The 20824-nt window shown below is 39.8% G+C and overlaps 1 protein-coding gene across 1 annotated transcript in view; it reads left to right on the top strand.

Moving 5' to 3' along the window:
- The window catches only part of LOC122875815 (protein diaphanous homolog 3-like), a 183962-nt gene that overhangs the window by 112788 nt on the left and 50350 nt on the right, over positions 1–20824 (top strand). Inside the window, exons 25-27 of the mRNA XM_044195365.1 lie at positions 3796–3931; positions 16692–16787; positions 17421–17483. Of these exons, the coding sequence (XP_044051300.1) occupies positions 3796–3931; positions 16692–16787; positions 17421–17483 (295 nt within the window). The remainder of the gene's footprint in view (positions 1–3795; positions 3932–16691; positions 16788–17420; positions 17484–20824) is intronic.

The raw sequence follows: 20824 nt of genomic DNA on the forward strand, positions 1-20824 counted from the left end.
ACTTGTAACCTGGGAACACTTAATTGTTCCTTATTGAAAATGTGTAATATGTCAGTACTCTTGTCCTTCCCTTTTCTTTCTCCTCATTCTCTCTGCCTGTAATTTACCAGATTGGATGCCCATTAAGAATATAGTCATTTGTGAATCAGTGGTTTCCACGAGCAACCGACAGTTTCATTTCATCAAATCAAAGTTAATTTGGTGGAGGAGTTAGTTTCATTTAAAAATAGTTTAAAAATAGAGCTCTGAACAGCTTTAATGTAGCACAGTCATTTGGTATTTGTCTTCCCTTTCTTCTCTTCAGCACTCTCCTCTCCTGAATTTCTATAAACCTGTGAGTGGTACACATAAGTGTCGTTAGCTGCTATTGTCTTTTAAGTGAATGAGTTTTAGATAAATGTTAAAGTATATGTCGTATATGTCTGCTAAGCTGGCAACAAATCACAATCTCCTTGTGGTCTGTTTTATAAATAAGAAATTGTTGTCAAGGTTTAAAACAATTGCTAGTCATCATTATTAGCTTAAACCTATGGCATTTTACACTGCATAAATTATCCTAGTGGCTAGCGGACTTTACCTTTTATTCATAGCTTAACAAATTACATATTATTTATACTTTTCTTACTCACCGTTGGTTTAAGTCACTGCATCTACTGACAGAACACCACTGTTGAATTTCAGTGTTACGTTACGTAAAGAGTTGCCATCAACTCAAGTAATGTTTACTTGTCTACTGTCTACTACCTGTCTCCACTCCGCTCCGTCTGTGTGCTCAGCCCTGTCGAGCCCTGCTACATCATTTCATAAATGGTCACATACAAATGTATGCAGACTTAATAAGAGGCTGTCAGTGGACCTCAATAAATGACTGCCCCTCTTTATTGTGCCACTGTAGATCTCCATATGCTAAAGAGTTCTCGTAGTGTGTGTTTTTGTGTGCATCCATTCATGTTGGTTTGGCATTACTACTCTTCCACTGACCTGCCTGTCAAGCCGGAATGTGTGAATAACGCAAGAGAAGGGGAGACGAGGAGGAGGAGGAGGAGGAGGAGGAGTTGGATGTTTGATAAAAGCCCAGAGTCCCTTGCTTTAAGTGACTGGCTATTGATCAGGATGGCAATCATGCTAGCACTTGTTAAATCATATGGAGTCTGTCACTTGGCTGTGGCATTATTGAGCGATCGGCATCATTGTATGAGTTTAACAACCCTTTGGCACAGGGATTATAGAGCCTGTATCCACAGTGGTTGATGTACAGTAGATAGTGTACCTATAAAATAAGTCTTCATAGACAGGCAGAATGGAATTAATGACATTTTAGTTTAGAAGTTGGCTAGACTGGCTTGTGCAAATGTCAATAATATTAAAATATATTTCTGTCCCAGGACCTAATAGCAACCACCGGTACTTGCTTGCAGTCTCAACGAATGCTGTTCAAGCCCAGTCTCAAGAGTTGTATTTGAATAGTGAATGACATGCAGTGCTACAAGTTCCACCCCAATCATTCTTGGGCCATCAGAATGTAATAAATTAGAAGGGACTATGGCCCATAAACTAAACTGGAGCTTGGGGCCAGTGGTTGAAATGCAGGTAAACTATATGAGTATCTGGTCAAAAAAGGGACCAAAGTCAGTCAAGTTAAAGGTTTTCTCATGATCCTTGCACTTTAATTTGTTTTTGCAGTCCACTTATTTTCAATAGAAATATCTCCACACACTTATTCAGTTTTCCCACATTTTATTGCTGTGCTCTACGAACAGAGAGGGCTAACAAAAAAGAAAAATGAATGATTGCTACTCTGATTGGAATTGACCATCAGCGTTTCCTGAAAAGAAGTACAGTAGGAGTTCCTATTCCTTCATGGAACACCATTTGAATCAAACTACATAATCCCCTAAAAAGAGAAATGGAATTCTATATTTATACAGTATATGAAATTGTATTATTTACTATATTGTAATACTGGAATATTCTTCTGAAATGTTCATTCCAATCCCAATAATGAAATTATGAAAAGAAAACATATCAGCATTAACGCATATGATTTAAAATTGTACTGTACATATGTACTGTAGGGGTACATTTTTTTTATATTTAAACTATCAACACTTTTCTACTATTAAAACTATTGTAATGAATAAAGAATAAATAATACTCAATCATGAGAGCAGAGAAAGAGATCCTCAGTTCACCGCAGACTTTATTGTGCCATCAAAGTATAACACAAATAAAGGAGTCAGCTCAAGCCCAACTGAAGAACTAAAGATAACACACACCGTTTTGCGCCATAAAACCTCCCTGCCTGTGTGTTTGTCGACCTCTCCCTCTTACATAACTAAGATGTCGTTTCCAGTATGTTTGTGTGCTGTCTTGTCATCTTAGACATCTAATCTATCTCCTGAGAATCATCCTGGAGCACTGCCGTTAGTGAGACTTGAGTACACACATTAGGTTTGTTCATACTTGATATTTGGTTGTACATACACTCTATTACAATAATGTCTCTCCATGTACTTCCTGAAATGGATTACACCTGTTATAGCAGATATCAATAACATAAACAAAATAATAACTCCTATCAAAGTACATCATATTATAGTATATGAAAACATTCCATATGTCCATTCTGTATGCAGCTAAACCTGCTGGAACTGGATCTGGCATCAGGTCTGTTCACTCTTTTAATAGTCACAGGCCGTCTGTTCTCCACCAATGGGCCAGCACAAATAGAACAAATCTCAGATGTGTGTTTTTTGTTTTTTTTTTCAAACATTTTTGTCTCAGCAGGACAGCTTACACAATGGAACAACTGGACTCAACAGAGTATCAATAATATCATTACTAGGTGTACTGCATAACCAGTACTAGATCATTTTACTAGGGAAACAGGTAAAAACACATAAAAAATATGTAACAGTACAAGTGCAAGGCAGTAAGTGCAATCAATTGAAAGCTATGCTTGTATTACCATAAACACATTTTTGATCTCCTAATTACATTCCAGGTTTAGGGTGAATAAGTGTATATATAGGAAAGTTGCCTAGCTATTATATATAATTATTATTTAAATCAAATCTAGCATTTGACTTTGGTTTCATGCAGCCTGTTACAATTGAATTCCATTTGAATTGTATTCCTGTTTGCATAGCATTGCTATTGAGTTCATCTGCTGTTAATTGACTGGATAAGCTCACACAGTATCCACTAGGTGATACTGAAGCTGTCTTAATCACCCTAACACATACTGTATACATAGACACACTCATGCAATGATTTGATGCATGTATTTTTTGTGCATTTTCATGCTCTATACATTTTATACTGTCTTAGTATCATGTTTTTCCCACTCCCATAATAAGGTTTTAGGCTCTGAAATAGAGTGTAAAGTGAAAAAACTAAAGAGAACAAGCAAAATATTGAAACAGAGCCTTGAGATTCTCTAGGAATTAGGAATATATATATATATATATATATATTAATGTGCAAGTAATAGTTAAAATTAGAACAGAAAATAATGTTTTTGAAAAGACCGGCAGCTAATGTTCATGTCTTTAGATCATTGTTCCATCACTCATGGATCTCAAGTGTCTGAAGACCATGGTGTCAAGTTGTTTTGTGTGTGGCAAGACCAGGCTGCACCTATGAAGCGTCATCAGACTTTAATGGTGTCTGATAAAGATGTCTGTGGGGTTCGACAGCTGCCTCTGCCTTTGACAGGCTCTACACTACTGTAATTAACCCCACTTATCAATCCATCTTGTTTTCTCTCCCTTTCTCTCTTTTTTCCCCCCACAGCAAGCACTGAAGGAGAACCTGAGGCGGAAAGAGTCAGAGGAGAAACAGAGGAGAGCACGGGCAGCAAAGGAGAAGGCTGAGCGTGAAAAACAGGAGAGACAGCAGAAGAAGAGGAGGTTGCTAGAAGTCAATGCAGGTAGAGACTTCAATCTGCTTTGCCTGTCAACTCTTGCATTGTTAAGCCCTTTACATGGAACCATGCACTAAATCAGTCTAAGGTCAAATGGTGTAAGAGATCGTTCAAAGACAATGACTCTCATTTATTAAGCAAATTTAAGTCACATTTTAATGGATTAGAGGAGACACCTATTTTTTCACAAATCAGTATTTATCTCTTGAAAAATTAAAACCCACATCTACTCATCTATGCATATTTTAATTGATGGACAAGTAGTTAAGTAATGCTGGAAATAATTTAAATACAAATTACCCGTTGTGTGAAAACAGAATGTTAAAAAAGATTTTTTTAAATGTCACTTAGTCCATGTCAGACCAGTTGAAATTATAGTCTTGACTTTTATTATTTTATTATTCAAATGTAGTCTCTCAGATATGTAAAGCAAACATGATCATACCAGACATGTAGATGCAGGTAACACACTCTGTGTCATGTCATTGTATCATATGAAGGCAACATTCACATGTAACCTTCCCTTAATTTGTGGACAGTTTAGCGAGGCAAGATTCTTGATGTGTATCATTGTGCATATTTCAACCATTTATTACTATTCTGTTATATTCTGATTATTGATTGGTAATTGATTTAAGTATTGAAATTCACCTCTTGCTTGGCCCTTCTTGGGAGGTCAAAGCAAAGGGCCGGCCCAAGACAGCATTCCTCAGGATTGAAGGGTTTCAGTGTATTGCTACAAGACTTTTTAGCAGGATAGATGATTGCTAAAATGACCTTTAACCCAGGTCAACTGGTTGAAGGACAGCCTCTGTAACCACAATTCACCCAGTGAGTTAAACTTTTTGAGTGAGCAGAGCGTTATGCCACATTCCGTAAAGGGTGATGGTTGCACTGGTAATAAATCGATAGTATAATTTGATGTTAATACCTTTACTTTGTTTTAACATTACATGTTGACAAAGCACAAGTCTCGAATTAGGCCACAAGCAAAAGGTTTGGTGTTCAGCTGGCTTGTGAAAATAGTTACACTTAACAACTGTACCCTAATTACTTTAATTTACTTTTACTATTACTTTTTCTTTATAATCTATTGAGTTTAAAAATATGGTAGTCACAAAATGTGGAGAAGAGCTATCATTTAGGACATTTTAAGAAGGAAGAAGAAGACATTAGTAAGAAGAAGTAAGACATTAGTCAGCCCCATGCGTTGTTTTAACACACTTTCAGTCTAAACTGCCGCTTACATGTAGCTGCTTTTCCTGTGTCAGTAACACAGATTTGGTCCGACATCTGAATTTTGATAATATGTTTAATACTTTTACCCAGAAACTGGTGACTCAGTTCCTGAGTCTGCCTTGTAATGGATAAATAATTTTACTGATTGAATCTTGTATTGATAGGTAGACCTATGATTTTAACTTTGCCTATATTTCAGCCAGGTGTTACGTGCTTTTGCACTCTATGTTCTTAAGACATGCTTACATATTGTCAGTAGATGTTTAGGGAGTTTTCATAAAGACCTCTACATATACAGTGTTTTCTTTTCATTCACTGTCCATTGCTGTGGCCCTCGGATATAATGTACCTAGAAAGAGCAGGATCAGACATAGCTATGAAGGAGGCGATGTCTACCTTATGCCAGAGCATCTGGTTCCAACTGCCAGTTGTTTTTTTGTTTTTTGTTTTTTCCTTCCCCTTTGGAGCACCTCTGATGCCAGAAACTTGTTCAACAGTGCAGCCTCCAGACCCATTTCCAATGTCAAAGCCAGGGCTGGCAGAGCAGTTGAGCTTGGCAGTTCCAGCCCTGCACCAGCATCTATAGCTAACATGACTATGCCAGCCACTCTAGCACTGTAGACTTTAGAGTGAAAGTAGAGAATCATCATTCTCCATCCAGGCCAAAGTACTGCTTTGGGCATACTATCTAGCCAAACCAAGGCCTCTCTTGGCTAAAACATAATACAAACCAGGGCTTGACAGCAATGGTTGCCAGGTTGCCATTGGCAACCATTTTGAGAAATTGGCCTGCAACCACTTTTCGATTTCGAGCTTCGAAATCAAAAGCAGGGTCGATGATCCTCCCAGTTTTTTTTTCTCTCCACCCACGCCTATTTGCGCACATCCAGCACGTGTCCGAAGAAAAACACGACAACACTTCAAAGAGACACAGCGTAGCTTACCAGTAGCCTGCAGCTGTACTTTTCGAGACACCCAGGGACACACACAGGGAAGTCAGACCGTACGAGGGTGTCCGTCGCTAGCCTGCCAGTGCATCAAAAAAGTCAGCTGTTTGTTAGGCCGCCTGTTTTTTCCCTCGCGCACCACACCATTTACCCACTAACCATCCGTTCATCATCTGGGCCGTCCATTCCCGGCAGCCTGCCTGCCTTGTCTGGACCAGAGTACAGGAGGTAACACCGGACTTTCTGGGCCAAATTACAAAGCTGCAGCTTTGAAGAGAGGTTTCAGTCTGTCTATATTCTCGGAACTCCAATTCTGCAGAATAATTGTAGAAACCAAGAAACTCTCGACTGAGCAGAGAACCTTTGTTCTGACACATAGGATAGTCTATCAATGGCATAGCGGTCAGTGCTGAAAGAAAGTTTAAATTGGATTTCGAATTGAATCGTGACCTTGAAATCGAAAATCAAATCATTGATTTGGAGAATCGTGACACCCCTTCTTTAAACATATAAAAAATAGGGACAGCAAAACATCGACCCACTAAATGTTTATGTTGCATTAGTGATATTTAAATATTGCAGGCCAGACAATGCTGCACATGCGATGGTGAGTTTACTTGCGTGTGCAGGCATCTGTTTTAGAGACTATGGTGAAGCAAATTAAGTTATTTGAATGTGGGGTTAAAAGTTTGACTAACCCGTCAACATTACAACAATTGCTGCAATTTTGTATACCAGGAATTGAGGGTGGACACAATAACCCTTAAGATTCAAATTCTGTCAAGTATCCGATAAAACACAAACTTCGGTTTGGTTACTGTAATAAAGCTTTTAAACATTCCTTTATGTCACATTTTCATAAGCTGACATATAACTACATAGTATCATAATAACTCAAAATATAAGGTGACTAAAAATGTCAACCATATTTTCAGTTTCGGCAACCACAAGCTGATGCCTAGTTGCCAGCCTGGCAAACACTTTTAGAAATTAGTGTTGAGCCCTGCAAACCTCTCCCTTTTCCCTTTACTGTGGTCTGGACATCCCTCAATTGTCACCATTTGCCACGGAGAGCCTGAAGTTTTACAGTGCTGGGCTCATCCAAATGAAGGATCATGTCCAGTTGAAGTTAATGTAGGATTCTGGTGGATAGGTTATGTACTGTGTGTTAGTCCAATAGTGTGTACTGTATCTCACCCTCTGTCATGCTGTGGTTATCTGAAAATACCAGCAACAGGAATTGCAAATTAACTACCACCAATAGGCCACTGTTGTACGGGTTGTGTTTATATTAGGGTGGCTCGGTAATGTCCATTGATTGATAGTGAATGGCTTACAGATGTAGGCTTGAGGCACAGCTCTGTCTGTTGTCATTGGCAGACACCATATCTGGACAAGGGTTTCCTACCTGAATCATTAATTCAGGCTAAAAAGTCATATTTGAAATATGACAAATATCCTATATCCTATCATATAAGTGTCAGAGTTTGTTTTGTTGTTTCATCTACTTTTAGTTTTTTTTTATGTTTGGTATATTTAGGTTATATTGTAAATAAGATAAATCTTGAATCAAATGGTGTGTGTGAGAGAGAGATAGAGAGAAAGAGGATGCTTTGCAAATTTGTTTTTCTAAACTTTCATGCCAATAAAGCCACTGAATTAAAATGAGAGAGAGAGAGAGTAGTGCTTATAAATACGTTTTGGTCTGAAGAGACTGAAATGGAGCTTTTTTGACATCTTACTAAACAACATGTTTGCTGTAAGCCACCACACATGAGTGAAAATGCACCAATCCCCAGCATGAAGCATGTTGGTGGCAGCATCATGCTGTGGGGATGCTTCTCTGCAGAAGGCTCGTGAAGGTAGAGGGTAAAATGAGTGCAGCAGAATTTAGAGAAATCCTTAACAAAAAAAACTAATTCTTTGGAGAGCTGTGACTGGAATTTAATTTCTAGCAAGACCGGCTTAAACACAACAATGTTAACGCCCCGGAGTGGCCAAATCAGAATTCAGACCAGCAATTTTCAAGTCTTAACACAAATTCTTAATTTGACTGTGTTCACTCACAGATGCCATGCAAATAAACAGAATCCACATAACATAGACTCAAAGCTGTAATTGCTCTTAAAAGGAGTGAATACTTATTTAATCAATAATTTGTACTTAATTTAGACCACTTTGACATTAAAATATGTTTTCTGTTTCTGTGTCAGAAAAAATAATTACAACACATCCACTTTGTTTCAGTGTTGTAAACGAATAAAAGGGACGCTTATTGGCACTGTATATTTGTGTCCTTATGCGAATTTGAATTACTCTCATAACTCACTCAGATTGACAGCTTGGACTTCTTTCCACTGTGCTTATGTGTTGAGTTGTGTTTCACTGCAAACTTTTCAATTTCAGTTGAAAAGTAGTTCAGAAATAAGAAAATCATAAGAATAAACTTCAGCCAAATTTTGTCAGAAAGGCTTATACAAATATGCCTAGAGCTTGAAATTTATTTAGATACGCTCAAATTAAGATAAAGCTAAAGGCAAACTCAGTGACATCCCCAAGAAGTGATGTTTCTGGCAATGTCTGACACACACGCGCACACGTACACACACATACACACAGATTGTTGGGATGAAATGAATATGTGATAGAGATTTGGCATTGTGCTGCCAACCCAGGACAGGATTTACTCATCTCTCTCTCTCTCTCTCTCTCTCTCTCTCTCTCTCTCTCTCTCTCTCTCACACACACACAAACACTCTCTCTCTCTCTCTCACACACACACAAACACTCTCTCACTCTGTCTGTCTCTCAGCCTATTTATTAACTAAAGAGCTTTCTCTTTGTTTGTCAGGGAGGATTGTCCTCAATGGAGATTTTCTGTGTAATTATCTGATTATCCATCAATTCCCTAAAAAGCCCCAGAGAGGCTGCATATCCATATTATGTTGAAGGGCACAGCAATGAGAGACGGGGGAAGGGGGTGGGTTTTCTGGAGGAAATGATCAAAATGGATATCAGCTTCTTTACCTACTACAGGTACTGCATTTAGTTTGGTTTTAGCTTTGCCTACTTATGATTTCCCGCAATGTGAGTTTCTTCAAGTTTTTTTCTCATTTTCCTCTGTCTCTTTTACCTGCTACAGTCTGGGCTTCTACCTACACCATAATATGCAGCCTGATTTCGTCATCTGCACTGTGTGTACAGTCTGAGAGAGTGGGAGCATCAGCTTGCATGCATTTGCATAGAGCCCTATGGAGATTGAAATTCAGATTGAATAGGTGTTTTTTCCCCTCCTCCTCTAGCTGTGCCTGGCTTGTGTATGACAAATCTGTTGCATTAACTCCCAGGGTAGGCCGGGAGCGGGAATGTTTGTGGAGCGACAAATTACACATCAGAGCTTTATTTAACATTCCCTACATGGCTACAAGCGATGAACTATTAAGATGTCAAATAGAAGAACAGCTAGAGATGCAACCCTGCATGCAAAGATGCTAAAAGCATAGGAGGGGCATAAGAAAGAGATAGAAAGAAAAATCTTTTTGCGAAGCGGGAGCTTGTATGAGATACGGTATGTTCCCATGAGCTATTTCTTAGATACTTGTAGGTAAAGTAATGTCCTCTGTATCATGCAGTAGTATTATAGTGGTGCTCACATAGTTTTCTTTTGTTTTATACTATTCTGTTCCTCATACTTTTACTGTTATAATCAACTGACAATTTGGTTGGAATTGCACTGGTGTATACTAGAACCCACTGGACAGTGGGCTCGTTCCCTGTGTTGCTGTGAGCAACTAGGCTAACAATGTCCTAATGTCTACTGAGTGCTGGTTCATTGTGTTCTATGAGGTGTGAGTGTGTTGAACACATTGCCAGTTTATTGTTTTAAAAAAACCCTCCACATTTTGGAGGAATCAAAAACATATTTGCACTGGCCTTCATGGTGTAAACGGTACAAGTAAGTCTGTTGAACCTTCTTTATAAGTCTGTTTCTGTTGAGCCCAGCTGTGTTGTAGCATGGTTCTATAGTGCCACAGTACATCATAGCCTGCTGTCACCACTAGTTGGTAGTGCAAGCCAGGTTATTAGTATGTGCAGTTATTCTTGGAAACTCTTGTTTATTGTTTGTGGGGGTTTAATGTTTTAAATTTGCTTTGCTCTGCTATCCTCTCGTGTCTCATGCTGGACCTGCTTGTGTCTTAGGGCCACAAGGGGGCAAAAGAACACCACAGCAAACTGAGAAACCCAAAGCCTTGACATAGTTTCACCTTTATACAGTTCTGACCCCCAGGTGGGGAACTGCTCTGATGGGTGAATGATCATTTAATGGGGTTTCTCTATGAATATATGGATTTATCACATTTTTTATCTGATTACTTTAATGTGTGCTCCTTGGCTAAGGTGCCACTGGTAACACATCAGAACTTTTGCTTGCAGCAGCAAAGACTCATCAGTTGAGCAGAACTGTTGCGAGGATTATGAACAGTGACCTATTACAATATTCATTAGCTGGTTATGATGCATGACTGTCATTTATACATCCCTATTCATCATCCAGTGAATGGCTTGGCTACTTGCTAATCAGTGTCAGTAAAGTGGAATAGAGGGTATTCAATAGAGAGAGGGGGGGCTGACTAGCCTTATTGCACCGTTTGCCTTCTAAGTGTCCAAGGGAACACACTGGTCGGCCTGCATTCATTGCACTCAGGCATGTCATTTTCTCTCCTTAGCTTTTCCATCCCAGCCCAATTGACCCTATTTCTTGCCTTGCTCTGGCCCACCTCTGCTACACACTGCTACAACCAGGTCATTGTCCTGATGATAAGTGCCACATCCTGTTGAGTGAAGTGGCGTGAGGCATTAGGTCTGAATAGAGGGTAGGCATCGACACACAGATAGGCAGCATGTCCAGACAATGGAAAACGCCGGTCTGAACAGGCTCTGATTAAATAGATGGTGATTGAAGTTTCACTACAGACAGGAGGATAAGTATAGCCTTTTCCCAGAGGTAGAGGTTCAGCTTTGTCTTGATTCCACTCCCAAAGTTTATTCTTTTGTTTTGTGGTAGAGTAAACTCCTTTCTGCTTTTATCTTTTTGTTGATCGGACTTGTAGACTTGTACCTCTACATTTGTACATCTGACCACATATTTCCACGCATATTTTCTTACTTTTTACCCAACGAAGAGGACAGTCGAGCTAGACACGTCACAGTAGAGCTCATTTAGCTCAGTTCCTGCTTTCTTTCACTACTAAAATGTGGGACTTGGAGCTTACTGTAGAGCACAATGAAAAAGATGTGAACACAAGGTAGACACTCTTACTATTCTTTAAATAGACATCAGTGAGGCCTAGACTGGCTTGTGAGAGTATCTTCATTTTTTGTGAAAGTTAAAGCAAAAAGTCTCTGTGCACATTGCACACCTGTCATGAGAGCTCTGATCCCAGATGCAGCAGAATGGAAAGAGGCAGGCGAATTGTGCACATCAAAGCACCAATCAGTAGCTCTGCTGCCAAAGCTGGGATACCACTCTTCACTGTCCCGTTCCTCTCACTAGTCTTTGTACTCTCGCCACATCCTCCTCAACACCACCTTTCACAAGTTGAATTACTGTTTCAAACCCATTTCACAGCTACTAGCTTGACTAATATTCTTCTGCCATGTGTTCCTGCTCCATTACTATCCATGTGACATGTCTGTGATCTGTCTCTCTAAGTTTGTGAGCATGTGGGTGTGAGTATATAAATATGTGTTATGATTTTCAGTGTTGCTGCCTGAAAGCACCTCTTGTCTACATTCTATAAAGCAGTTTTCTGTCTCTGCCTGTCTGAGTTGCTTCTGATTGATGTGTAAAATTGGACTGTTTTTGCTCCCATATATTCCTGAGGCGGGAGATCTGAGTGGGTTTCTTTTTCCTCGCCTCCTGAGGCACACAAACCATTTCATGTTCTTGTGGGTTAGAGTCAAACGGAGTACTACACATGAAGCCACACACTGCAGGTTGCAATAGATTGATCTGCTCTGTGTGCTGATCTGTATTTTTGTGTATGTGTCTATGTGTGTTGTGGGGAGTGTAAAGCTTGCTGCCTGTGATGAATTGCCACAGCAGTGGAGACAAATTTGGACGTTGAGGAGCGTTGGTTTTGCTCAGACATTCGTACTGCCTCTCTGCTCTGTGTAATGATGAAGAACTGGGCACATATCAGCCAGAGGAGGAGTGCAACTGTTGCAAATAAAAAGCACAACAAATGTACACATAGAAGCAGGCAGGCAAGGAAGCGACACTGTGTGTGTGTGTTTGTGTGTGTTTGTGTGTCTGTGCGTGTTTGTGTGTCTGTGCGTGTGCAGTCGCAGCTTGGCTTTAGGTTTGGGTACAACCACAGCCCACCACCTTGGGGACACTCTACCCTCAATACAGGAGCTTCAGTGTAGAGGAGGGTTTGCTATAAATGGACCATGTACTGTGGAGCTTATTGACAATTTTTGTAGGTTTGCAGAAAACCCACCATGGTGCTGCATGGCACTGTATGCATGAAAGAAGAAGAAACTTTCAGTTTTTGGGCCCCATGGTACAGTGTGACTGTAGTGGTTGTAGTAATGGTTTATGAAAGTCTCGGATTGAAAGAGATGAGGAAAAGAGCTTGTAGGCATCTGACAGAGGTGACAAGTTTCAGAGGTTGATCACCGACTGCAGTCCCAGTCCACATTGACAGCTTTTGAAATAGACCAACACTATCTGCGTCTATACACATTTAAAACATATTACACCCTCAAACATGTACTCAAATTAGGGGCTTTTGATTTCACTCGAGTGCAGGAATAGACAATTTACATATTTTGTCAAGATCAATCAATCTTAATTGATAATGACTTGTTGATCATGTTGACTTAAAGTGATTTATCTGACCTGTATTATAGTGTATTATATTTTTTGCTTAGTACTTCTATTCCTGTGTGCACTGACGTGATAGTGAGCTGATGTAACAAAAGTTTCCCCTTGGGGATCAATAAAATGATTCTCATTCTGAATACTTTTAGCCTTGCACATCTGATCTGAACCTGATGAATCAGATGATCTAAATCATATATTGTATTTTGAGCATTTATAAAAGTTATATCAGTTATTGTCTATTCTTCTTGTAATAAACAGCATTTTATTGTGTATTCTGTAACAATCTGTGATGCTGGCAATAGGCTGGTCTTGGAGCAGCAGATCAATCAGTGTGTGCTGGGCAGAAACATTTACTTGCTTTGATTTTTTTTTTTTCTCATGCCACTTTTTTTTTTCTTTAAAAAGCAATTATTACCTCTATTTCTACACCTTATGAGACGTTATATATTGAAGATCAGCATGTAGTGGCTTGCGGACCAGCTTTTGCCCTCCACCAAAATTATTTGACCCACAGATTATATTTGAAGTTTTCCCTTTCTTGGGCTACATGCTAAATTTTTAGGCATGGTTAAGATTCCACTGTACATATAACTATCAATCTAAATTCCAATAAAATAATATTAATTCACTATCTAATACCGTCATGTGAACAGCAAACCAATGCTGTGTCTTCTTCTCCCCAATGCAGGGGCTATTTAATAGGTCATACTATGGACAGCGCCTGGTGCCCCCAATGAACAATGGGGTGAAAAAAATTAAATAGATAAAGGGCCCTTGGCCAAACCTCATTACCTAAAGTTCTCCTACTATTATTATCACAGTTGATGATATTTTATCAACTTCAGATACAACACTGAATTCCCCCACCCCATTTACATGCATAGAGTTGTAACTACACCTCTCTGACACTGTCAAAAAAAAACCAAAACTGTTCGCTCGACTAAGGATTTTTTTTTTTTGCCCAGTTGCTGTACCAGATCGCATTAGCTAATAATCTTACAAGCCAGTGTATTTGATTGCAGTATAATCATATTCGCGAGGCTGCACATTTGCACACTCAGACTCTCTTCTCTTAAAGGAAGCCGTCCTGTTCAGGTCACAGTTTACATGACTGGCCATTATTGAAGTTTGCCCCAGCTCAACCTTTTGGCAATATACTATATGTCTCCTGCTAAAGATGTACTCTTTCTGCCCCTATTTCTAGTTTGCATTGTGATTTTCTGGAGTGCAATTTTGCCTCTGTTTTACCAAAATTTCAAAAATGCGATTGCTATACCCATGTGTGCATTAATTTGTACTTTTGCCCAGTTTCACAGAAATAGACTATGCCCCACGTGTTAATATAGAATGTAATGACCTATGGCCCAATAGAGGGCCTGGTAGCATCACAAAGTCCTAGTCTTAGAATTAGATTATTTTGTTCTGGATGTGTGTTATTGTTCCACAGGGAATTGTCAGACAAATGGAAGGAGTGAGAAAAACACACACAATCTTAATCAGAGCAATGTCCTCCTACCCTTCACTAAATCAGTGGTGGGACCCAGCAGTCACACAGTGGCTGATGATACAGCTTGGCCTCTATGAAGCCAATGAAGTTGTAACTTTTCTAGCACATCATGCACTAATGAATTATACATGCTTAAGTACAGCACACAGTGTTTTATTGCATGTGAACATATATCTATATTAATAGTTCAGTTTCACTAAATATGGAGGTGAACATTGTGATTATGAATACTGTGCCATTAGTTGTGCAGCCCCAGGATCAGTGTATACAGTTTGTTTGGTGTCTTTAAATTCCATGCCACAGTGACAGGACTGCCTGACTTTGGCAGGATCCTTTGTTCTGTGAAACAGTACTAGATACAACTCAGTTGATGACAGCAAACTAAAAGTCCAGAGCAGAGCTCTCAATTTCATTGCTGTAGAAAAGTCAGGGCCTGGTGCTGAGGAAAATTCACAGTGGACGTACCAGATATTAACGAGAGTGCACATTTATCTTTATCAATAGGGTCAGCAAGTGTCAGCATATTGCCGAATATTGCTGACATTGTATGTAAAGTTCAAGTTTCATCTGCTTCTCTTTTACAGGTGTTGGTTTCCCATTCAGTTACAGTTCTTCTTTACAGTACAAAAGATAACAATGATAATAGAAAATCTGAAAAAGGCAGATGTCAGCTTGTGTTTTACTTGGTAAAAACAATTTGGCACATTGTCGTGAACATTTTCAGGGTACATTTTTTTATTAATTTAATATAAATCGCAGTAAATGTATTTGTTGACTAGTGGTTCTAGTGGTTATGAGAGAACCATTAGAGCTGATGACAGTAGGAAGTAGTGACCACACAAATATGTCTGACTTTCAAATCAGTGACCAGACCAGCTTTTGTGCACAGGAGGTTGCACAGATCAGACTTGTGCTAGCCTGTGGCATGGCTGCACTCTCTAAGAGTACTTACACACTCTTGGATGGAAAGTTTGTCATCTAAAATGTGTTTTTTTTTTTTTTTTTTTTTTGTTTTTTTTACATTATTCTTTTTAAAGAATCACAAGCTTTGCGTTAACATCACGTTGTAGTTTTTCACACATTTCACATTTATTTTTCTTTCTTTTTTAACATCTTACACTACAGCACTTTTTTTCAATCTAATATGAGCTAATATAATATAAAGGGAAGTCAACAAAATGAGACTGATAGACAACATGCGAATAGCATGCAGCAGTCAGAAGTAATCAAACCATCACTGTGGTTGCACTGTAGCGTTTAGCTTTTAATGCCAGTGTGTTAGTAGTGGAAATGTACCTCTGTAAGTGACCAGAGTTCAGTGACAAACAGCCCTTCCCATCTGCATGATGGTTGACAAGGACTTCAAAAGTTATTGCAAACAAAGCGGTGAAAACACACACACATGACCACAGTATAAACTTTTTGTTGACAGTGTGTGTTTTCCCTGAACATTGCCATATACCTGCTATCTGTTTTCCTTCCCATCCACTGCAAATCACTAGCCAGGTACATCATTCTGCCACAGGTATCAGGGCCAGGTTTTCAGCTGTACCAACACAGGGCATGATTTACATGTCATATCTGCAAAGCTTTTCTCTTTCTGCAATATATCTGCATTCTGGTGGTTCCCTTGCTTCTACCAAGCAAGGACTTGATATTTTGACTCAAGAGTATTCTACAATAAATACTGTGAAACACCATGAGTGTTGAGTGTTCCATTCCAGCTTGACAGTGTACTCTATATCCCTGTATATCTGACTCCATTGCTAGTTAATATCCTTATTAATTTTTTTGTCAACTAAAATACTACAATGCAATGCACAGCTAAATCCCACTAGGTTGCAATCACCTGGGTGCACATTTGCACAGTAGGTTGTCTGCAAGAATCTGCTGATTTGTGCAGTACAAGATTTGCTTAGAACTAGTCCCATCATATATTTGGAACTTGCCTTTACTATAGGGCTGTAGCCTATAGTATACAGTACATATGATATAGTGGGTGCTTGTTAAAGACTTTTTATATTACGTTGTGTGTTTAAATAGTGGCCTGCCATTATAAGTTCCAAATTGTTTGAATCTGTGTGGCAAACCTCACCACTAAAAGAAACTGCACTTTATCTGATTTTGTTTCTTTACTTCTGTCTTCCAACACCCCCTCATTCTTTTCCTTCTTGGGTTTTTCAGAGAATGATGAGACAGGTGTGATGGATAGTTTGCTGGAAGCCCTACAGTCAGGAGCTGCATTCAGAGACCGCAGGAAAAGAATGCCAAGACCCAGAGGTGAGTCTCATATCCTTTACCTAAATTTATACACAAACAAAGATGCACACATAAAACTTAGTACCGTTAGTGTCCGAAAACTGTGAGTGACACATGTGAATGAAACTATGAATTTTGGTCCTAAATTGCCAGCTGGATGCATATTTTTCCTGTTTTGTTTTTAAAAGCTGAGTGAATTGAATGAATCATTGGGTTTTCATGCCTTGCCTCCATACACTGTCATTCTCAGACACTTGCAAAATACACTAGTTTGTTGTTTGCACACATGCTTGCTAGCAGCACAATGCCAGAGAATCCTCAGCCTGACAACATTACTACAACTGTTTGATGTTTGGATCTCAGTAAAAGGCAAAACACACCCAGTTTTCTTTTTCAAGCAGTCTTAAATCCAAATCCAGAAATTGAAAAATTGAAAGAACAAACACATGTTATGAGTCCATGGTGGGATCTGTACATATTTTGAATGGATTACCCATTAAACTTTAGAGGCAATTGCCAGCTGTGCCCTTAACAGTACTTCTTGTTAATGAACTTCACAGCTCTTCTTCATGTTGTGAATGCCTCCTCATGATCTTTTTGATCCCTCTTAGTACTGTACGTTTTGGCATTATTTGTCCACTGCACTCCTTACAGATAACCAGCAGCAGATGATCAGCCCCAGCTCCTTCCGGCAGGTTCTCAGGCCTGTTAACCATGGTAAAGCAAAAAATAAGAAACCCACAAAGCTAAAGCCTCAAGCATGCTCAGCTCTGTCTTTTATCTACTGTTGTAAATCAGTCTTAAACAGCTCTTGCATGTAATGTAAATTCCCCTTGACAGTTTAAATGTCCTGCCTTTTTGTGTGTCCATTGACCTTTCAGTTGTCCCTTTGCCTTTTTGTGACCTTGTGTGTGCCTTCCAAAAGTGTGAAAGGCCATTGCTAAAACAGTTTGAGGCAGTACGATGCACAGACTGTGAGAAAAGCAGGGTGGAGATTCTTTGAAAGCAGTGTGTGGGCTGTTCTGGTGGTTCAGTTTGATAAGGTTCCTAAATTGTTCAGTAACTGCAGCATTTTGAGTTCAACTCTATACTTTTGAATGCAGTTGGGATCTTTCACATTTTTAAAATCGTATGTAAAGGAAGCTTCAGATGTCTATTCACATCACATTTCTCACTGCTGACCTATGTACTGTACCTTTTTGAAGAGCGCTGAGGCTTGTGCACCAATATCAAACATACAGGCCAAATGCTGTGGTACAAATTGGATGTAAGCCACTTGTAGCTTAGAGCCCTTCAAGTGTTCAGTGTTATCATTTAGAAACTCAGTGTTAATATTTTAATGTAAAAAGGGCAATGGTATGTGTGTATGACTTGCTGCGAGGGAAGATCGGATGGGATATTAATTATACCAAATTGAATTGTCCTATATTATTTACAGTTGTGAACAGATATTGTGCTTTTAGCTGTTGCTAAAATAAACAACAGCTTTCTTCTCTTGACAAAGGCTTTCTACAATTATAACTGAGGCACTTAAAAAATTACGCTGTAACCCTATTACCTCTTATTACTTGTAATTGGAATCCCAGTGGGCTGGGTACAGACACACATGAATAAAATTATTCATGCTCAATCCACCCACATCATTGATGGCAATGATAAAGGGCCTTGCTCTGTTGTTCTGCTACGACTTATCTGAAATTAGATTGGAAAGGGACGAGGGGGAGGCAGATATACAGGGTGGGAGGAAAGAGACAGATAGAGGTGGCTGTAACATAAGAAATGGGGAGAAATGGTGTGAGGAAGAAAGAGAGCCAGTTGGTAAAGGTGAAACTAAGGAATAATGTGGGAGAAAAAAAATTGGATTCAGATGCTGTTTGTGCGTGAGACAGTCGGTAAATATAAGAGAGAGCAAGTTAGGTCTATATTGTATTAACAGGGGATTAGAGTAAAAGGAAATTACAGTCTGTAGAGGAGCTGCTGCTCAGTGTCCATGTTGCGAAAAGACCCCATGGTGTGTTGGACAGGTAAGAAGGTCCTGGAAGGTTGCTGGCCCAGCTGCCCCCTGGGCAGACATGGCCTTGTTGACTAATAACGCTGAAGGCTTTAGCCTGTCACTGCAGGCATCATACTCACTGCCAGCCTCCCAGAGCAAACACAGCTAATTACTTTTCTCTGCCTAGCCCCAGCACCAGCTCAGCCCTCTCAGTGCCCATTCATCTTAATTTCCCCCTCTCTGCCATCTGCCTCCTAAATAACACTCCTCCTCATTTCCCTACCATCCCATATCCCCGCTGTCTTCTTCTATACTCTCATGGCCTGACAATGGCCCTCCCCAAACATAATTGCCTGTTATTGGTATGGAGTCTTTCCACTTCTCCTGCCTCGCCCCTTCTCTCCCATTTCCCTTCTCCTTCTCTCCTACAGAGATTCAGGCCTTAATTGTCCTGGGTTTAGTCACTGGAGTGAGTGAAACCCACAGGATGCTCTCTGTTTAGTTGGGAGGTGATGAAGTTTAGTCTGCGGCACAAGCACTTAAACAGCTGCTTTCACTTCCACACCACCCTACCACCTCCTTTTCCCACAGTTTTAAATACCCTTTAATAATTGATCTCAGGGGTGTTGCTACAGTCCAGTGGAGCAGCAAAGAGAATTAAAACAGAAACATCTGCACCAGAAGATACTGTAATTAGTGGCGAAGGGGAGAGATTTGAATGGTCAATCTGAACATGCATGGTGCCATTAAGCTTTTGCACCAAGGGAGACTCAAGTGCACCAGTCTGTTGTCTGCAGTAACAAATCAGATAGCCAATAGATTGTGCTCCCCATCACAAGACTTTGATGACACTGTGGAGTAGTTTGATTATGGCTATAGTGTTTCGAAGTCATGATTGTGATTGCGATACAATAGAAAATAGGTTTAAAAGATTCCTTGCAGTCTACTCCACTGTTTGCTGCACATCAAGGGGCCCACATTGTTCCCTCCCTTCTTTTTTTTTCTCCCTCCGCTTCCCTCCTGCTCTCCTCCTGTTGTACTCTGGTTTGAGTTAGGGTCCTGATCTGGGTTCCCTGCGTTTTTCTCAGCTTCCTCTGTCTCTCCTCTCCTCCACTACCCCTAAATTGGCTCAACACGCTTTAACATGAGCCAGCAGCTAAGGTGTTTAGCTTGGTCTGCAGTCTCCCTCAGCACAAATACACATGTGCACATAAAAGTACACAGACACACTGCAGACTTCAGGGGATGAAGGTAAGCAGGCTTTGTGGTGGCTGTGGCCTGGGTTAGGATAAGGCTGCGGGGCTCTAGGGCTCCTCGACATTCTAAATTGGATTGGGCTCCACAGAATGATGGATCGATGGTGGTTAGCAACACAGGTGTAAGAGACTTGAATCTGCAAATTGAATCTATAAAGCATCCATAGCTTTTTAACTGTGTCTTTCTGAAAACATCTCTCCAGGCACAGTCTGGTCATTTCAGCCCTCTTTGCAAGCCTTCGTCACAGCCTCACTGACTCGACATGTTGAGGGGAATCTCATCACTACACTTTTTTTATTTGACAGAATTTTGTCATTTGTTTGACAGAGACCAAGAGTCCTCGAGAGTGTAAGACAGCACAAGCCAGAGGTGCATTATAACTGTATGTTTGTGCTATAATGCCCTTGTCCAGGAATGATCCATTATGTAGTAAAGTAAATGTCTCTGTCTTTAGGCACAATTACTTCTGATGTCTTTAGTGAAACCCGTCCTAACAATTATTATGTGTGCTATAACTCTGAACTAGAGCTTGAAATTGATGTAAAGGTCACTTCACAAAGTCAGTGAACCCCTTTACCAAATGGAGTTACTTTTCCTTACTTGCACTTGAAAGCATTAAGGTTTTCACCCTAAAAGCAAGCCTCTAGTTATTGGAGATGCTGTGTGCTATGTATTTGCCGAGTCAACTTTATGACCCTTTTTGCTGAATTTATGTTTCTGTATATACTGTTGGATCCTTAGTTCATGCAGGAAGCTATTCAGTGCAGACTTTAAATGGCTTGGGTATAGGTGAGAATGGTAGTAGGAG

This window comes from Siniperca chuatsi, linkage group LG1 (genome assembly GCF_020085105.1).
Source record: "Siniperca chuatsi isolate FFG_IHB_CAS linkage group LG1, ASM2008510v1, whole genome shotgun sequence".
Taxonomy (NCBI): Eukaryota; Metazoa; Chordata; class Actinopteri; order Centrarchiformes; family Sinipercidae; genus Siniperca; species Siniperca chuatsi.